Source organism: Lissotriton vulgaris, chromosome 10 (assembly GCF_964263255.1).
Source record: "Lissotriton vulgaris chromosome 10, aLisVul1.2, whole genome shotgun sequence".
Taxonomy (NCBI): domain Eukaryota; kingdom Metazoa; phylum Chordata; class Amphibia; order Caudata; family Salamandridae; genus Lissotriton; species Lissotriton vulgaris.
The window spans coordinates 155,033,851-155,050,746 of NC_141698.1; the positions used below are offsets into that span (position 1 = coordinate 155,033,851).

The 16,896-nt window shown below is 48.9% G+C and overlaps 1 protein-coding gene across 4 annotated transcripts in view; it reads left to right on the forward strand.

The window, feature by feature from the left end:
• CCZ1 (CCZ1 vacuolar protein trafficking and biogenesis associated) overlaps positions 1-16,896 on the forward strand; it is a 302,840-nt gene that overhangs the window by 87,827 nt on the left and 198,117 nt on the right. For all 4 annotated transcript variants that reach the window (XM_086940736.1, XM_086940735.1, XM_086940734.1 and 1 more), the window contains one exon: positions 11,658-11,754. In XM_086940736.1, the coding sequence (XP_086796862.1) occupies positions 11,665-11,754 (90 nt within the window). In that variant the 5' untranslated portion in view covers positions 11,658-11,664. The remainder of the gene's footprint in view (positions 1-11,657; positions 11,755-16,896) is intronic.

Genomic DNA, 16,896 nt, shown 5'->3' on the forward strand with positions numbered 1-16,896 from the left:
CTGTAGGCCACCTAACCGAATTCGTCACATACATTCGAGTGCTAAGGTTCCGGGCAGTCTCCTTAGCAATCTCATCTGCAAACGCATTACCACGACCAACATCATCCGTCACTTTACGATGCGCACTACATTTAACAATTGCAACTTGAGCAGGCAAAGTCAATGCATCCAAAAGATCGTTCACAAGCTGGCCATGCTGTATTTTCGTGCCATGTGACGTCAAGAAACCACGTTCTCGCCACAATCGTCCGAAACTATGCGCTACACCGAAAGCATACTGACTATCGGTGTACACATTCACACGTTTACCTTTTGCTAATACACATGCTCTAGTAAGAGCGATCAGCTCTGCAGCTTGGGCAGAATTCTGACTCAATCTCGCAGTCTCAACAACAGTATTCAATGTCACCACAGCATAAGCAGTAGTCACATCACCATTCGGCAATTTAAAACATGACCCATCCACATACAGGATGCCATCCGGGTCTTCCAATGGGGTGTTTTTAAGGTCCACACGACCTTTTGTTTCCTCCTCTGTCCGCAAGTAACAGTCATGTTCTGTTACTGCATCTGACTCTGCACTAATTGGTAACAAAGTTGCCGGATTTAGGACATTACAACGTTTTATCTGAATGTGGCTTGCCAAGAGCGTCAATTCGTACCCAGATAACCTCGCACTCGTCAAGTGCTGAGTTTTCGTACGGTTCAAAAGAGTATCGACTGCATGCGGAACCATCACCGTAAGCATATTATCCATGACCAATCCTGCTGATTGTCGGATGGAGACCGCAGCTGCCGCAGTTGCTCTCAAACAACTCGGCAATGCTCTAGCTACTGGGCCTAAGGTCGAGGAAAAATATGCACATGGACGTTGCTTACCACCAAAAGGTTGCGTTAAGACGCTTAAAGCACAACCTTCCCTCTCGTGAACATATAACGTGAACGGTTTACTGTAATCAGGGGTACCTAACACAGGAGCCGAACACAATGAATCACGTAATTCAGAAAAACTTTTCTGACATTCTTCCGTCCATGGTAAAGGAGTCGAAACATCCTTGCACGTAAGAGCCACCAATGGTTTCGCCAGCAATGAAAAATTAGGAATCCACTGCCTGCAGTACGATGTGATACCTAGAAAGGCACGCACATCTCTTTGGGTTTGTGGCACAGCCATGCGCGCAATCGCTGCAATTCTCTCTGGGGTCAATCTCCTTCCCTCCTTTGACAATAAGTGACCTAGGTAGGTTACTTCTTGACAACAATATTGGAGTTTAGAAGGTGACACCTTGTGATTTAACTCACAGAGATGTTGCAGCAACGACACTGTAGCAATTTTGCAAATGTCCTGAGTATCAGCAGCCACCAATAAGTCGTCGACGTATTGGATTAAAGCCGCACCAACCGGCAACCTAAACGCATCTAGTTGACCCTTCAAAGCTTGACTGTAAATCGATGGACTTTCACAGTAGCCCTGAGGAGCGCGTTTGAACCGGAAGCTACGTCCACCAAGAGAGAAACCGAAAAGGTCCCTGCTCTCTTCGGCAATCGGGATGCTGAAAAACGCATTTTTCAAATCAATCACCGAAAACCATGAAGCTGTAGCTGGAATCAGAGTCAGTAGCGCCGTAATGTCAGGCACAACAGGGAATTGAGGAACCACAATTTTATTCACCTCCCGTAAATCGATAACAAAACGATAAACAGGCGGTTTGGTAGGATCAGTACGTTTAAGAATGGGCAGTACAGGACTATTGCACACGTTTCCCCGAGTTTCTTCAATGACATCTTTCTCGATCAAATCATAGATGATCGCTAACAAAGCTCGTTCACCATCAAGGGAGATACGATATTGGGGAATACGTGGCAATCGCACATTCGATTTCAACTGAACAACATAAGGGGAGATATCAAGTAGGCCCACGTCATTTGGACCCGTCGCCCACAAAGATGCAGGAAGAGAACTCAATTCCGGTGGAAGCTTATCGAGGGACAAGTACATGGGAGAGACTACCCTCTCTCCTAACGTAAGCTTTACACCCGCAGGAGAACAATACAAAGTCGCATACAAGCGTTTAAGCAAATCCAGACCCAAAAGATTTTCGCCACAACCAGTAGACAAAATCAATGGAGCTTCGAGCTCACGTGGCCCAATTTTAAGGGGCAAAGGGCGCGAAACTGGATTGCTAACGGGGGCGCCAGAGAATCCAACGGAAACATTTGTTAAGCCAGACAAAGGTGCGCCAGGGAGTTTCGAATGCATGATAGAACTTTTCGCTGCACCAGTGTCCAACAGAAAAGGCTCAACGACGCCCGATGTAGCAACTGCGACGTAAGGCCCTCTCTGATCAACCGGAACTGATACCACTCCCTCTCCTTGTCTTTGGCTGTCCTAGTAATTACTATCGTCAGGTCCCTGATCGACGTAATAATCGTCTACATTGTACTGCGCAGATCGTCCTTGCGATGATCCACGTTGATCGAAACAGTTATTAGAATTTGATGAATGGTCAGAGCGATCATTCTGAGCACCACGACCTCTACCACGTGATGCGTGCTGTGCACCACCACGACCTCCTCTAGACGAATTACCACCACTACGGTCATTTAAAGCAGGACAATTGAATTTAATGTGTCCCTCCTGTCTACAATAAGCACATTGATTGTACCCTAATGAAGATCTCTGAAAAGATGAATCATTACGCGGCTGCGATTGATTCGATTGCGACTGCGATCTATTCTGCTGAGGCGCATTCTGATTAGAACGCGGCGGATATGCTTGTTGTAACAACACTTTAGTTTTCAGCTCTTTCGTCTTTTTATCGGCACGGTCATTTTCCTCTTTTTCTCTATTTTCGTAATATTGTGCCGTAGCCAATATCTGAGCTGAGGTAGAAACGGCCCATGAACTTTCTGAATTTTTCAATTTATGGCTCAAGTCGGGCAATAAGTTCGATACGAATTTATCCACAAACAACCTCTGTCCACCCTCAGTACCCATATCCTGCCCACTATGATCGACGAATGTTTCCTCGAACCTCGTAAAGAAGTCTGAAACACTCTCATCTTTCTTCTGCTTACAGGCTGACAACTTGTCCCAATTTACCCTCATAGCTGGCATAAGCGTTTTCATTAATGTAATGATTCGCTGGGGAAGAAGTTCAATCAACTGATCGGGTTTAGTAGCAGCCACTTGTCCAGCGTCTGCCGCTGTAATGGCAGCCCAATCACCACCTAATTCATTCGCGTGATCTTGGTGACGAATCTTGGCCCATACCGGTTGCGGTACGACATTCCCAAACAACATGTCGATATCGGCCAGATTCATTATCGTAGCGTCTACGAGCTGCGATAATTCTTTGTAATACCCCGCAGGATTTTTGCGAGGATCAGGCAAAGTTTGTTTCACCTGAAGCACTTCCGATCGTTTCCAAGGGAGGTGTATCCACACTCTCTGGAAATGTGCTGGTATTGGAGCATTAGCATTAGTATTATCAGCGGGTACCCAAACTGGCGGAACTTCACGCATAGGATATTGGCCAGACCCATCTCGTTGTTCAATGTCCTCAACGAACAATGCATGAGGAATAGGAGCGGGACGAAGAGATAGCAACCGCTCAATAGCACGTCGGACATTAGTGTCGACTATCAGTCCAGTTGCGAACTGAAGCCGGAGTTCAGACAGGGCGGTCAGCACCTCGTCAGGCGCATTGGCCGCTATCTGATCATGTAAGAACTTGCACATTTCATCAAACACATATCTCTGAGTAGGTATGTTGAATTGATCAAACGTTTCGAGGACAACACGAGGTGGATTTCTAACAGGGTTTATCATCCAACCCATCGCCATATTGTATAGCGCAACACGTTCTCTATTACCAGGAAGCTGGCTACGTCTCTGTGGACCATCAGAACCTGCAGACCCAAAAACAGGTCCGAGCGACTGAAAGAAGTTTGTCGCAAGGGGAGAATCACGATTACGAGTAGAGGGAGAAGAGTAAGACACAGGACTAACAAGAGAAGGAGTAGAGACGTTAGCAGCAACAGGGGTTAACAACACAGGAGCAGTAGCGTGAGCAGTAGCGGGAACAGGAGTATGTGGAAGCGGAGGAGCAGTAGGAATAGAAATAGGCAAAGGAGCAGGAACAGTCGGAAGAGCAGGTGCAGGTTGAGGAACTGGTGGAGGAATTACAGGTGGAAGAACAGGTACGGCAGGGACCACAGGAGCTGCGGTACCCTGTACGTACGGAGGTGGCGACTTCATAAGATAGGACATTAAAGAATCCTCAACTGCCTCTTCCTTCTTATCCGACTCCGTAGGCAAAACAGGATAGCATTTGTCTATGGACATACGCTGTAATCTCTCAAACACTTCCTTATCCTTATCCTCCTTATCACGCTGAAACTGCTCAGCTTTCTTCACTATAGTAGCAACAGTATCTCGCTGACTACGTTTATTTTGTCTGATCTCTTTCTGTCGGGCTTCTTTGCGCCAGAACCGAAAGGCATCAAACATGGCCGGCCTTGATTTACGTTCGAACAACGTTATTTCCAAATTATCTAAGATCGACGCTTCGAAGCTACCGTGAGGTGGCCAACGAAGATCGCCGTCTTTCTTTGTATATTTGATCCAATAATCGTTAAAAGCAATCGGGCCTAGCCCATGTTTGCTATATAAGTCATATGTAGGAGTTCCAACCGGAGGTATCGGACACGAGTCCTCCAGCAGGGAATCCGCACCACAAGGTCTAAAGCAACTGAACAAAGTACTGCGACCAGGCATCTTGCACACTAGCCGAGTTTCACAAACTTCAAGGGTTACGGGATTTCGGGATTTACCAAGTCCCAGCAAAGAACTAAACCCTCGGTCTTTGGCGGCTGCAGTCGTCAAACAAATACAACAACAACAAAGTACGCTAGCAAAGTGTCACCGACAAAAACACTCACACAGCGTGTACAACAAAGACACCCGCTAAAGTGTCTACAACAAAAACACTCGCTAAAGTGTTTACAACAAAGACACTCGCTAAAGTGTCTACAACCAAGAACTCTGGGAGCGACCCACAAATACTTAACTCAAAGATCAATGGCGTCCTCAGGAAGGCCCGTCAATCGTCTCGCTATACCAAGGTCTACGCCAGGCGCCAAAACAGGTCTACAGTCAGGGCAGCAGTCCGTCGCAGCCGTTAGGAGGCGGGAATCTTCGCGGGAAAAGTCTTCGGGCCACTTATTTCGACAACAGGATCGATGAAGCGGGGTGCACCTTCCCTCGGAGATTTCACACGAAGTTCCTCACGATCGTCGGGCTTGGACCGGTACCACTGATGCAGCCCCACGTTGGGCGCCAACTGAAGGACTGGGTTCTTTGGACCCAGCGGTGCCAGGGCACAACACCTGAAACCTTCGTGGGTAACCTGCTCCGGCGTACAAGTCACAGAGACACGGGACACTTCCTTCGGCGTCAAAGAGTCAAGGTTTATTTACTGCAGGGAACACAGAAGTCACAGGAAGTACATCGAGTGTAGTTCGGGGAGACTGCTTCAAATTGTATTTGTGGATCGCTCCTTTTATACAGTTTTTACCCATAGGATAACATGATACACAATAGTTTACAACCTGGTTCCCACAAGTCGCTCTCAGAGGGGTCGCTTAGATCACTTTGAAACACACAAGATCCGGAACATAAGTGCGGAAACATTTGGCGATTCCCAACTGTAAAAACCCATCTTCCCACCATTAGCAAATTCCAATCAGCAGTAAAGTAGATCGAAATAGGAACGAAGACAGGTGCAGAGGAAGACGGAGACAGTAGGGAGATCGGAAAGGGTGTAAAAGGGGAGTGTCGAGAAGCACGAGATACAGGCATCAAAGGGACGTGCCTAATGAGATGCACGACTGAGACAATAAGCCCGTGCGGCAAGATGAGCCTCGAGCGGCGCCATCTGCCTTACAGTAGCATCCCCCTCGTCATAAAGACACTTACAAAGAACATGCGTCTTCCGCCATATCTTGGGAGTCCCAGGGTCGCGAAGCGGACAGCGTCCGTTCGCTGGCTACTTGAGGGCAAGAGACAAAATGGATGCCGTATCTAAGATGGAACCCGTGGGTACAGATGACAAACCCACATAACAAACGAACGGTTTAAGTTAGCACAGCGAAACTGCGCACACTTACAAAACTCGTCATTTGCGGTTCATAGATACTAGACTCGACCATATTCGTGCGAGTCAAAAACACCACTTACAATCGTCACGGAACCTCACTGTCCGCCATCACACTACAGAAGCGCAGGTCCTTCCGCATCGCCACGGACTTTCTGCGAGAGCACGAGACAGCCTATTCCTGGGGTCACCCCTTCCGTCTTATCTTTCGATGGAATGGGGTACTGCATCAGCTGCGCTCCTTACAGGATGTCTGCGGAGTGCTGGGTCTTACTGCTACGGAGGAGGAAGGGGCTACACCCGCATGGCGGCGCCCCGAGCGGCGGGGCAGACGGAGGTCGAGAAGGCGCCCATCGTCAGCGCCAGCGAGTCGTCCAGACTCGCCCACCATCAGATCTGAAATGGCGGAGGCCCTGAGGACTGCGGCCAGGAACTTGCCTGAATCTACTGGTGTGGCCTTAACGGCCTAATTTTTCTCCGGGGGGAGAGGCTCTTAGCTTTGACGATGCTGGGCTGGGGGGGCGAGGGGGGTGGTGTGTGGCTGGACGTCCACTTGACTGTTTTCTGCAGACTCGCCCATTTGGGCTAGACTGAGACTATGGGGTGTTGTTTTCTGCTTTTTGTTTTGGCTGGTTGCCATAAGGGGGTTTTGGGGGGGTTTCACTGTTGGTTTGTTGTGGGGGGGGTCCCGTCCGAAATTGTCCCAATGTGTACGATGCCGCTTTTGGCCTTCCCTGCACCCCTACCCTGCGCGCCCCCTCCGCTGATCCCCCGCCTGCGGCATAGCGCGTTGTTTCCCCGGAGGCGATGCCACCCCTGAAAGTTGTGACCCTTAATGTTAAGGGTCTGAATAACCCAGTGAAGCGTAGGGCGATCCTTTCCCTGTTGGAGGGGTCGCGGGCGGATATCTGCCTCCTGCAGGAGACCCATTTACTTTCCAGGGATTGCCATAGGTTGCGCTCTGCTAAGTTCCCCACGCAACTCTTTTCCTCTGCTGCGACTAAGACCGCCGGGGTGGCCATTCTTCTAGCCAGCTCCTTTAGGGGGGAGGTGTTGTATAAACATGCTGAGCAGAAGGGGAGGCTTTTAGTGTATCGCTTGCGCTTGGGTGGTGTTGCCTTTACGGTTGGTTCGGTTTACAGCCCAAACGACCACCAGGATCGTTTCCTGGAATCGGTGTTAGTGGACGTTACTGCCTCGCCCGATCGCCATATCATCTTGGGGGGAGACCTGAATATGGTCTTCGACTCCACACTAGATAGGTCTGCCCAGCGCTTTCCGCAGACAGGGGAGCTTTCTAAGGCGGTACAGGACCAGATTGCGGAGATGGACCTGCATGACCTCTGGCGCACCATGCACCCCACCGATAGGGACTACTCATATTTCTCCCACGCACACCGCACTTATTCGCGGTTGGATTATCTTTTGGTGAGCGGCCCGCTTCGCTCGGCCGCCATGTCGGCGGACATCGGGGTCTTGTCCCTGTCCGATCATGCGCCGGTTTCCGGAGTCTTTGCGTGGCCGGCGGCCCCCCCCTCCAGAGGGATGTGGCGGCTCCGGGACACGCTTCTCCATAAGAAATCGGTAGTGAAACGGGTGGAGGAGGTCATCCAGGACTACTTGACCCACAATAACAACTCTGACACGTCCCTGGCTACGCAGTGGGCGGCTTTGAAAACAGTCGTCAGGGGAGAGTTTATCTCCATTTCCTCGGCGGAAAACAAGGAACGCCAGCGCAAGAGGGAGGAACTGACAGCTCAGGTTAGGGAGCTTGAGCAGGTCCACCGCCGAACGGGGGCTCCTCGTGTTTGGAAGCAACTGAAGGCGGCACGGAAACTCCTCTCTGCGTTGGATCTGGATCGGGCGGAGTAAGCAGCGCTGCGCCTGAAACATGCCTTTTACACCGGCGGGGACAGGTGCGGTAAGCTCCTGGCCCATAGGCTCAGGGCTGCGCAGCAACGCAATGTGGTGAAGGAGCTGGTGGGAGTGGGTGGGATCCCGGTTTCCGGTGACGCGGAGGTGGCAGATACCTTTCGTTCTTTTTACGAGGCACTGTACGCTTCAGAGCCTTCCCCACCGGGAGAGGCTGAGGCCTATTTGGATTCCGTGACCCTCCCGGCCTTGGACCCCTCCCAGGCGGACCACCTAGAGAGGGACATTCACGTGGAGGAGGTCATCTCCGCGATCGCACGGCTGAAGCATGGTAGAGCCCCGGGCCCGGATGGCTACACGGCCTTGTTCTACAAGACCTTCTGTCCCACTGTTGCTCCTCTCCTGGCCCGCTTGTTCAATTCCTTCTCCGAACCGGGTGCCATCCCACCGGACCTCCTCTCGGCGACTGTGTCGGTTATCCCCAAGCCGGGGAAGGACCGGACCTTGTGCGGCTCGTACCGGCCCATTTCGCTCCTAAATGTGGACCTCAAGCTTTATACCGGAATCTTGGCGGCCAGACTGGGTCTACACCTACCAGGTTTGGTGGAGGCGGATCAGGCCGGTTTTGTACCCGGCAGGCAGACGGTCGACAACACGAAGAGGGTGACGCACGTGCTGGAAAAGGCCTCACGCGTCCCGGGGGAGCGGATGCTGCTATCGGTCGACGCGGAGAAGGCCTTTGATAGGGTTCATTGGCCATATCTCGAGCTGGTTCTTGGGAAACTGGGGATCGGCGAGAAGTTCCGCACTATGGTCTTTAACTGCTATAGGCGACCGTCGGCGTCAGTGCGTGTCAATGGACACAGCTCCAGCAGCTTCGCCATTGAGCGCGGCACGAGACAGGGTTGCCCCCTCTCGCCGCTCCTCTTTGCCCTTTATATGGAGCCGTTTGCGCAGAGGATCCGCGACAACCCGGACGCTATTGGGGTGAGGATGGGGCAATACACACACACTGTCAGCTTATACGCGGACGATGTCTTGCTGACCCTAGATGACCCCAGGCGGTCACTCCCTGCCTGCGTCCAGGAGCTGAACGCTTTTGGCCGCGTCGCGGGCTTTAAAATGAACATGGCCAAGTCGGCTGCGCTGGATGTGTCGCTCTCTGCCGACACCAGGCGGGACCTTCAAAGTCTCTTCCCTATGCAGTGGTCCTCCTCCACGGTGACTTACCTGGGCATTTTGCTTGCTCCCTCCCTGCCTGATATGGTCGCGGCTAACTATTCCTCTCTGGGCAAAAAGATCAAAGAGGAACTCGGCCGATGGAACAAGGGCCTACTCTCGTGGCTGGGCCGTATTGCGGCGGTGAAGATGACAATACTACCCCAGATCCTGTATCTTTTTCGCGCTCTGCCTCTTCAGCCCCCCGTGGGTTGGATACGGCAGGCGCAGGCAGACATCTCCCGCTTTGTGTGGCAGAGCCGTAAGCCTCGGATGAAGCGGGTCCTCTCCATGCTTGCCCCGGAGGCGGGAGGTCTCGGAGTCCCGGACCTCCGGAAGTACTTTCAGGCGGCGCAGCTCCGGTACTTGGTGGAGTGGAGCCGGTGGGAATCGGACAAACACTGGCTCTTTCAAGACCAGGCAGTTGCAGGCCGTACCCTCCAGGAGGTCCCGTTCCTGCGGCGCATCCATCGCCCACCTAATCTCTACGCTTCCTTTATCACCCGGGTCCTGCTAAGAGTGTGGGACGCGGTGTGTGAGCTTCGGGAGCTCACCACTTTTCCATCGCCGTTCACTCCCATTGCTGGCAACCCGGACTTCACTCCGGGTCTGGAGCCGGGGGCCTTTTCCCACTGGGTGAGCGCGGGATGCAGGGCGCTTTTCCAGATCTACGGGCCGGAGGGCGTGCTCCCCTTCCAGCAGCTCCGACAGGAGTTTGGCCTGACGGAGGGGGACAGACTGCGTTACATGCAAGTCCGCCACTGGGCTCTTCAACCCCCAGTGCGTGACGTCGCCGCCCGTTCGATTACGCCCTTTGAGCGATGGTTGGTAACCCGGGCCTCGGACGCCAAGCTCATCACTGATTTGTATAAGTTTCTCCAACCCCCGCCGTTTCATTACCATAACCCAGGGAGGGAGCGCTGGCACAGGGAACTGGGTAGGACCCTGAGCCACAAGGAGTGGGACAAGATTGCATATCGGGCGAGGCACTCTGCGTACCACACTGGGCTGACGGAAACCTTCACTAAAGTGTCCACCTATTGGTACTACACCCCGGAGCGGCTCTACAAGATGCGCAAAATAGGCGATAAGGGTTGCTGGCGCGGCTGCGGACAGGAGGGCACCCTCACGCACATTCTCTGGGAGTGCCCGGTGCTGTCGGCCTACTGGAAGGAAGTCTTAGATGAGGTGGACAGGCATTTTGAGATCGAGCTTCCGCGCTTCCCCGCGTATGTCTTGCTTGGCCTCCCCAATGATTTGATGTACCCGCTGAAATCCCGCAGGGGCAGGCAGATTGCGATTGCACTAGGCTCCGCCGTCCAGAACATATTGGTACTTTGGCGCACCCCCACTGCCCCCTCTATCACTGGTTGGTTGCATAGGCTCTGGCAGGTACTGGGCATGGAGAAGATATCGCTAACGGTGGCTGGGAATGTTGACCAGTTTGAGGAGCTCTGGCATCCCTTTTTGGCACTGCTGTCCACGGAATTTCGCGAGCTTACGTGTCCACGGTACCTGCGCCTCCTTAGGCTGACGCCGCCGGCGCCAGCGGCGGAGTGAATGTGCGGATTGGGGGCCGAGGGTCGGGGGTGGGAAGTGGAGTTATATGCTTCTAATGCTGACTTTCGGACGGGGATGTTGGGGTATTGTTTTCTCTTCTTTCCTTCTTTGCTTTTCTTTCTCCTTCCTTTCTGGGGTCGAGGGGCTGGTGGAACGGTATGCTTCTCTTTCACTGTGTCGCGGAGTGTTATTTTGGCTTGGCCTTGCCTAGGGAGTGGGGGCCTACAGGGGGATCGTACACAATGCCTTATTGCCTTATGTCTTTGCCTTGTTACCCTCTGGGGCATCCTGCCTCCCTCTTTTCCTTCTGACTCGCTGCAACGTTTTGCTTCTGGTATTGTATGTTTACCTGACTTCCTGCTCCCCTCCCCGTGTTTTTTTTATGCCTCAATAAAATACTTTAAACCTAAAAAAAGAAAAACACAGATTCATGGTTAGCTATCTGGTAAGTATAGTCCACAGATCAGACTATGCGCTTTTTGTGAGCGTAATCACTTTGTGCCCCATCTATCTAAGACTACTCCTGAAAACGTGTGATGATGATTGCTATTACAAGTCCCCTTATACTGTCCTCTTCCACGTGTGGTCTGCAGCCAAGGAAATTTGTATTATCTAAGAACAAGCCTATGTTTTGCAACAGTTTAGTTTACTCACACTTAAGAATGAGCCTGCATGTTGCTTGTTCTTATCTCTGATACACATGACCATGATGGAAACAAAATGTAATCTAGAAACATGTCACTTTAAAGGTTTATTATCTGAAATAATTTGATAGAGTGTATTAATAAGTAAAATAGGTTTAATTTTACCTAGCATGGAATCTTTAGAAACACCATTGTCTTTGTTCAGTCCTAGGATGGCAACAGCAGCACAAGAAAAACAGAAAGCCCCTTCGTTACTGAATTTTTTTATTTACAATCCAACGTTTGGTCCGAAGGAAGGGGAGGTGAGTTCTGATTTCCTCCTACACAATCACTTGTCTGTTGGTGTTTTGTTGATGTTCTAAAACTGAAATGAAAAATCACATTACGTTTGATTGTTTGATGGAAAAATACCCGCCAACGCATATACTTTCACTACTGAGCTACTTTTGCCAAGCAGTGTAGCTATCAAAATCAAAATGTAACTGGAAGGAAATCCTCACACATCTTGTTGTTTTGGTGAAACGCTGAATCTCTAGACCGTAGTGATCTGAAATGTAAAGCAGTACAAATTAAACCTTGGCTTAATGGGTTCAAAAATAATGCAATATTTACTTTTATTTGGCCACACTGAAACCCTGTAATGGCTTCAGCCATCAGCTTAGTTCAGTAAGAGAGAATGGTGCATGGGTAGAAGGAAGAGTGAGGCAGCGAAGATGAGCAGATAGAGAGGTTTGAGAGAAGGACTGGGTTAGATGAGAGGAAACGCGTACAGAAACTAATCTTAAGTAAGCAGTGCAGCATGGTTGGTAGAGGGGATAGTGGCACAAAGTGGTCTTTGGACATAGATCGAGGGGTGTGGAAGGCAGGTACTGGGAAGAGAGCCTGAAACGGGGATGGAGATTGTGGTTGAGAAGAGCAGGGGTTCATGTGCTGTCACTCAATTAGTTTTGGCATTATAGTGTGTTTGTAGAACATTCCCCTCCTTATGCAGCTTGTCTGAATCAGAAGCTCACTGTATGGTGATGGAAGGGGGATCGACAGTTAACTCCTAATAATGCTGGCAGGGGCAGTCAGTACTGCTTAAATGATCACAGTAAATATATATTCAGATAAAAAAAAGGTCATGAGAGCATATTCTGATCTTAGCGACAGCTTATGCATTGGCCTCTTTGAAATGTATTTTAGTTTGTCGATTCCTGACTACCTACAGTACCATCACAATTCTTTGCTTATTAGTAGAATTATGAAGTAGGTCAAAGCGTGTCACATTTTACATATAAACTAACATAAGAAGTTAGCAAAACATTTGAAAAGTTTTAATGAAGAAGGTTAGTATAAGCATTTGTCTAGATGATCACTTCTTATACTTTGCTGCCTTTTGTTCCACTCCGATATGCTTCCATCTCTAAATATTTCTTTGAGTTCTCACCATTTAATTGCATGTTTTTTTGTATTCGGTTTTAGGTATAGACTAGGGAGGGATTGTAAATAAAGCTCTGTTTACAGATTTCCAGGGAAGTCTTATCCATTGTTCACATACCTTGTACAAAGTTTGCCTCTTCTGTGGAATAGCAGTTTGAATAAATGCACCCTGCCACATGAAGTAAAATAAATTTGGTTTCTTTTACAGTGTTGACAATTTAGCAAGACCTCTGAAATTGCAAGCTGTTGAGCTTCCAAAAGTAATTTTGTTAACTGGCACTGACCAGAGAGTTTTGAAATTTACAAATGTTGAAGCATACACACCAGTGCAGTATTTAAGCTAATTTATCTGTGGTGCCACATGAGCCACTTCCAAAAACAGATGCAATAACCATTTAATTTGATAGAAATGCTTGTCGTAGGATTTTCATCCTTTAGAAATGGGGGAAAGGACCTTCTGAATTTATAGTGATGAACTCTCTGTGACTACATACTGTATTTTAATTGCAGATAATGTTGTTATAAAAATTTAGTTATTTATTGACCGTTAACATTTTACAGACTTGTGCTTTTCAGCATCCTCACAGTGTATAAGGTTCCTCAGAAATGACAGATTTTTGAAAGGCTACTTTTCGTGAATCAAATAACTTGATTATACTGGACAAGCACAGGAAATGGCATGGTAGACATAATGCTCGACTGGTCCAACATTCGGATTTCAAAAACATAATGAGGTTCTTGCGTTAGCAGGTAATCAAGTAGGTTATTCTGGCCCCTAGAAGCAGCAGTTTAGTTACAGACCAATGCTTGTGAGAACGCAAGTGGACAAATAACTTGAAAACAGTAGAAGTTGTGCTTAATAAAGGCCCTGGCTAGGAAGTCTTAGTGTTGTAAATAGTTGAAGGGTTTCTTATGGCGTGATTTCCCTTGCTGCCCAATGGATCTGTAAATGTGGTCCCCTCATTAGTCATTATATAATGATTCTGAAGATACCTTACAAAAGCTGTTTGAGTTCTGATTTATGCCTTATTGATTTTTATTACAGATTTTCTGTAAAATTGTGTACCTGCTTTTTAAATATATGTACATTACTATCATTTGATCTGTATTCACCCTATATTTGTTGTGATGTATTCTGACTGGACTTGTATATTAGAGGTAACCTGTTTCCGAACGAGTAACATGACCATAATATTTTAAGAGCAATTTCTATAGTTTGACTAATGACAGTACTTGGATACTTTGTCTACACAAGTCATTCATGTTTCAAACCTTGGGTACACGATTCTGACAGTTCGTTTGGTTTTTCAAAGCTGCAACACTTCAATTCCACTGACTGTTTTTGTGACACCAAATATTTATAATCAATCCTTGAATTTACGCATATTTGACAGACTCGCATTTTCAAAGGCGTTTTGGCTCTGTGTTTACCTATCTTTTACATCACAGGCACTTAATGTGCCATGGTCTGCACCAGTTCACTGGTAAGACCTATCAAGAGAAGACGAACACAAGAAAATAGTAGTAATTTAGTTTTCCTGTACCTTTCTACAATAAAAAGATCAAAATTCCCGTCTTCTCTTTTGTGCGTTATAGTGCTTTCAACTCTGTGCAGAATTTCAGTAGGGCTGTTTAAACGGCTATGTATTGTGCCAGAAGCATGCCAGAGTTTCTTATGGGAAATGCTACACTGGGTGGCTCAGAAGTATTTTTGGATTTAGTTTGTGTGATCAATTTGGTCAGGAATGTCTGTGTTGATCAGATTGTCAACTTGTTTTTCCAGCACAGGTGCAGTTCTTGTACTCCTATTGGAGTGACTTTTTGATCCAGGAAGTCTCGGATCCATGGTCTTCTATAAGGCTATCAAATACACTTAGCTTACCCTACTTGAAATATGCACAGTATTTATTAGCTCGATTAGGTTCTCGCTGTTGTCAGCTACTTGTTCAGTGAATCGGTCACATGAAAGTGGGTACTGCAAGTGTAGGTTTGGCAGAGCTCTATCTGCTCTCTATGAACAAATCCAGGGTTGTCTCTGCTACATTCTCAGTGCTCTGCTTACATGATCTGGGACCTAATAGCTGTATTTGCGAGGTCAAATTAGACACAGCCACTTGCTCAGGTTTATTGGAGCATTGACATGACACACATTGGATAGCATACTGATCTCCCAAAGCCCTTCTTCCTTCAGCCTCCATCCTTCTTTTGTGCAGCAGTAACTGTATTCTTTGGTCACTTGGCACAAAATATCTGAAAGGAGGTTCATCTCCCACAGTGGGGGGGGTTCTTTTAGGTTCTCCTTCCATTCTCAGTTGCGAATCATGTTCTGGCTACATATCACTTAGTGTTCTTTTCATGTGAGGTAGCTATGTCGTGGTCAAAAACTAGACTGAATGCTGTGGTCACTGACTCCATGGCACTATGGAAGCCCAGTTCTAGTGTGTTTTCTGGTGTATTTTATGAGAATTAATCTTTTTCACAATGCCCTTTGTGGCTGCTCGCAAACCCTTCCTAACATCATGCCCTCAATGTTTATTCCGCCCTAGAGTCTTTCATGGCCAACCAACAACCTCTAGGCAATAGAGTGAATGCAAAGATGGCTGAGCAGTTGCCCTTGTGGCCCTACTAGCAAAGACATTTCTTGCATTTGATGATGATAATACGCAACTTGTGCTATTTCACTCTTGTCAGTGCAAGTGGACTTCTTATGCGTCTGTGTGAACCCTTAAAGTGTCCTCTGGTATGATTTTTTTTTTTTTAAATATATTTTTATTGCAGAGTTATAAACCACAGGATACAATTAAGCAGCCAGTACACTTGTGAGATCCCCCCGTCCAATAAGAATTCCCAGTCGTACACAGCCATTCAGCCCGCATCCCGGAGGCCGGGCGGCATATTATATCGCTCAAGAGGAACACATCACAGTGCACGTCCCATAAGGACCCTGGTTGAAAGATCGTTTTGCGTATCTGCTTTTACCCCCCCACCCACAACAACATTCCCGTCAGCCATCCCAGTGATAGTCAGTGATGTCGCCCTTGTCGGGACCTGCCCTAGGCGCCATGGGTCGTCGCACCTGGCCACACCACCCAGCCATTCTACCCTCCACATAGTAACCACCGTCCCAGTAGATCCAAGGCCCTAGCAGGTGACCATCTAATGGCTTCCGGCCCTCCCCAAACACCCAACAACCAACCCCCCCAAAGCCCCCCCCGTGCAACTGCTAAGGTGTGTGCCTCGTCCTGTCGAATTGGATGGGTCCATTACAGTGCGTGATGCTATACTTCTGTGTTCGCCCCGCGGTGTCCAGCGGCTTAGGTCTCGCCATCCTCATCCTCTACCAAAGAATCACGCATAGCCTGTACCACTAACTCCCATGCACGCGCCGCATCCAGTGCCTTCTCATTTCCCAACTTTACAGCTTGCTTCATCCGGAGCACACTCTCGCAGTCAGACCACCGCAGCAGCTCATTCTTCCATCTACGCAGTGATGGTCCCCCCCTGGACTTCCAATGCCACGATATTTCCCTCTGTGCCAATATCAGGCCCAGGTCTATGAATTTGCTCGTCACCCTGGTGTGCTTAGTGTGCGGGAACCAGAGCAATAGGCACGCCGCCATGTCGAATTCCACCTCCCTGTCAGTCACTTCATTCAGAAGTTCCCCTACCTCCGCCCAATAGGTCCCCAGTTGTGGGCACCCCCAAAACAAGTGGTCCATGTCCGCTCCCTGGGACGAACACCGCGGGCAACAGGCATCCGGCACCTGAAAGTACCGCTGTAGTTTCTCAGGAGTTAAATAGGCCCTATGGAGCACATAGAAATGCACCTGCTGAAAACGCGCGTTTCTAGTGCCCTTCCACGTGCGTCGCAGGATGTGACCCCATGCCGTATCCGGTATGGGCCGGCCGATGCTCACCTCCCATTTAGCCTTGAGCCCTTGGAGTGGTTCCAACCCCTCGTTCAGCATCCTATTATGGAGGCACGTCACAGCTTTGAACGTGCCAGCCGCCATCACCACATA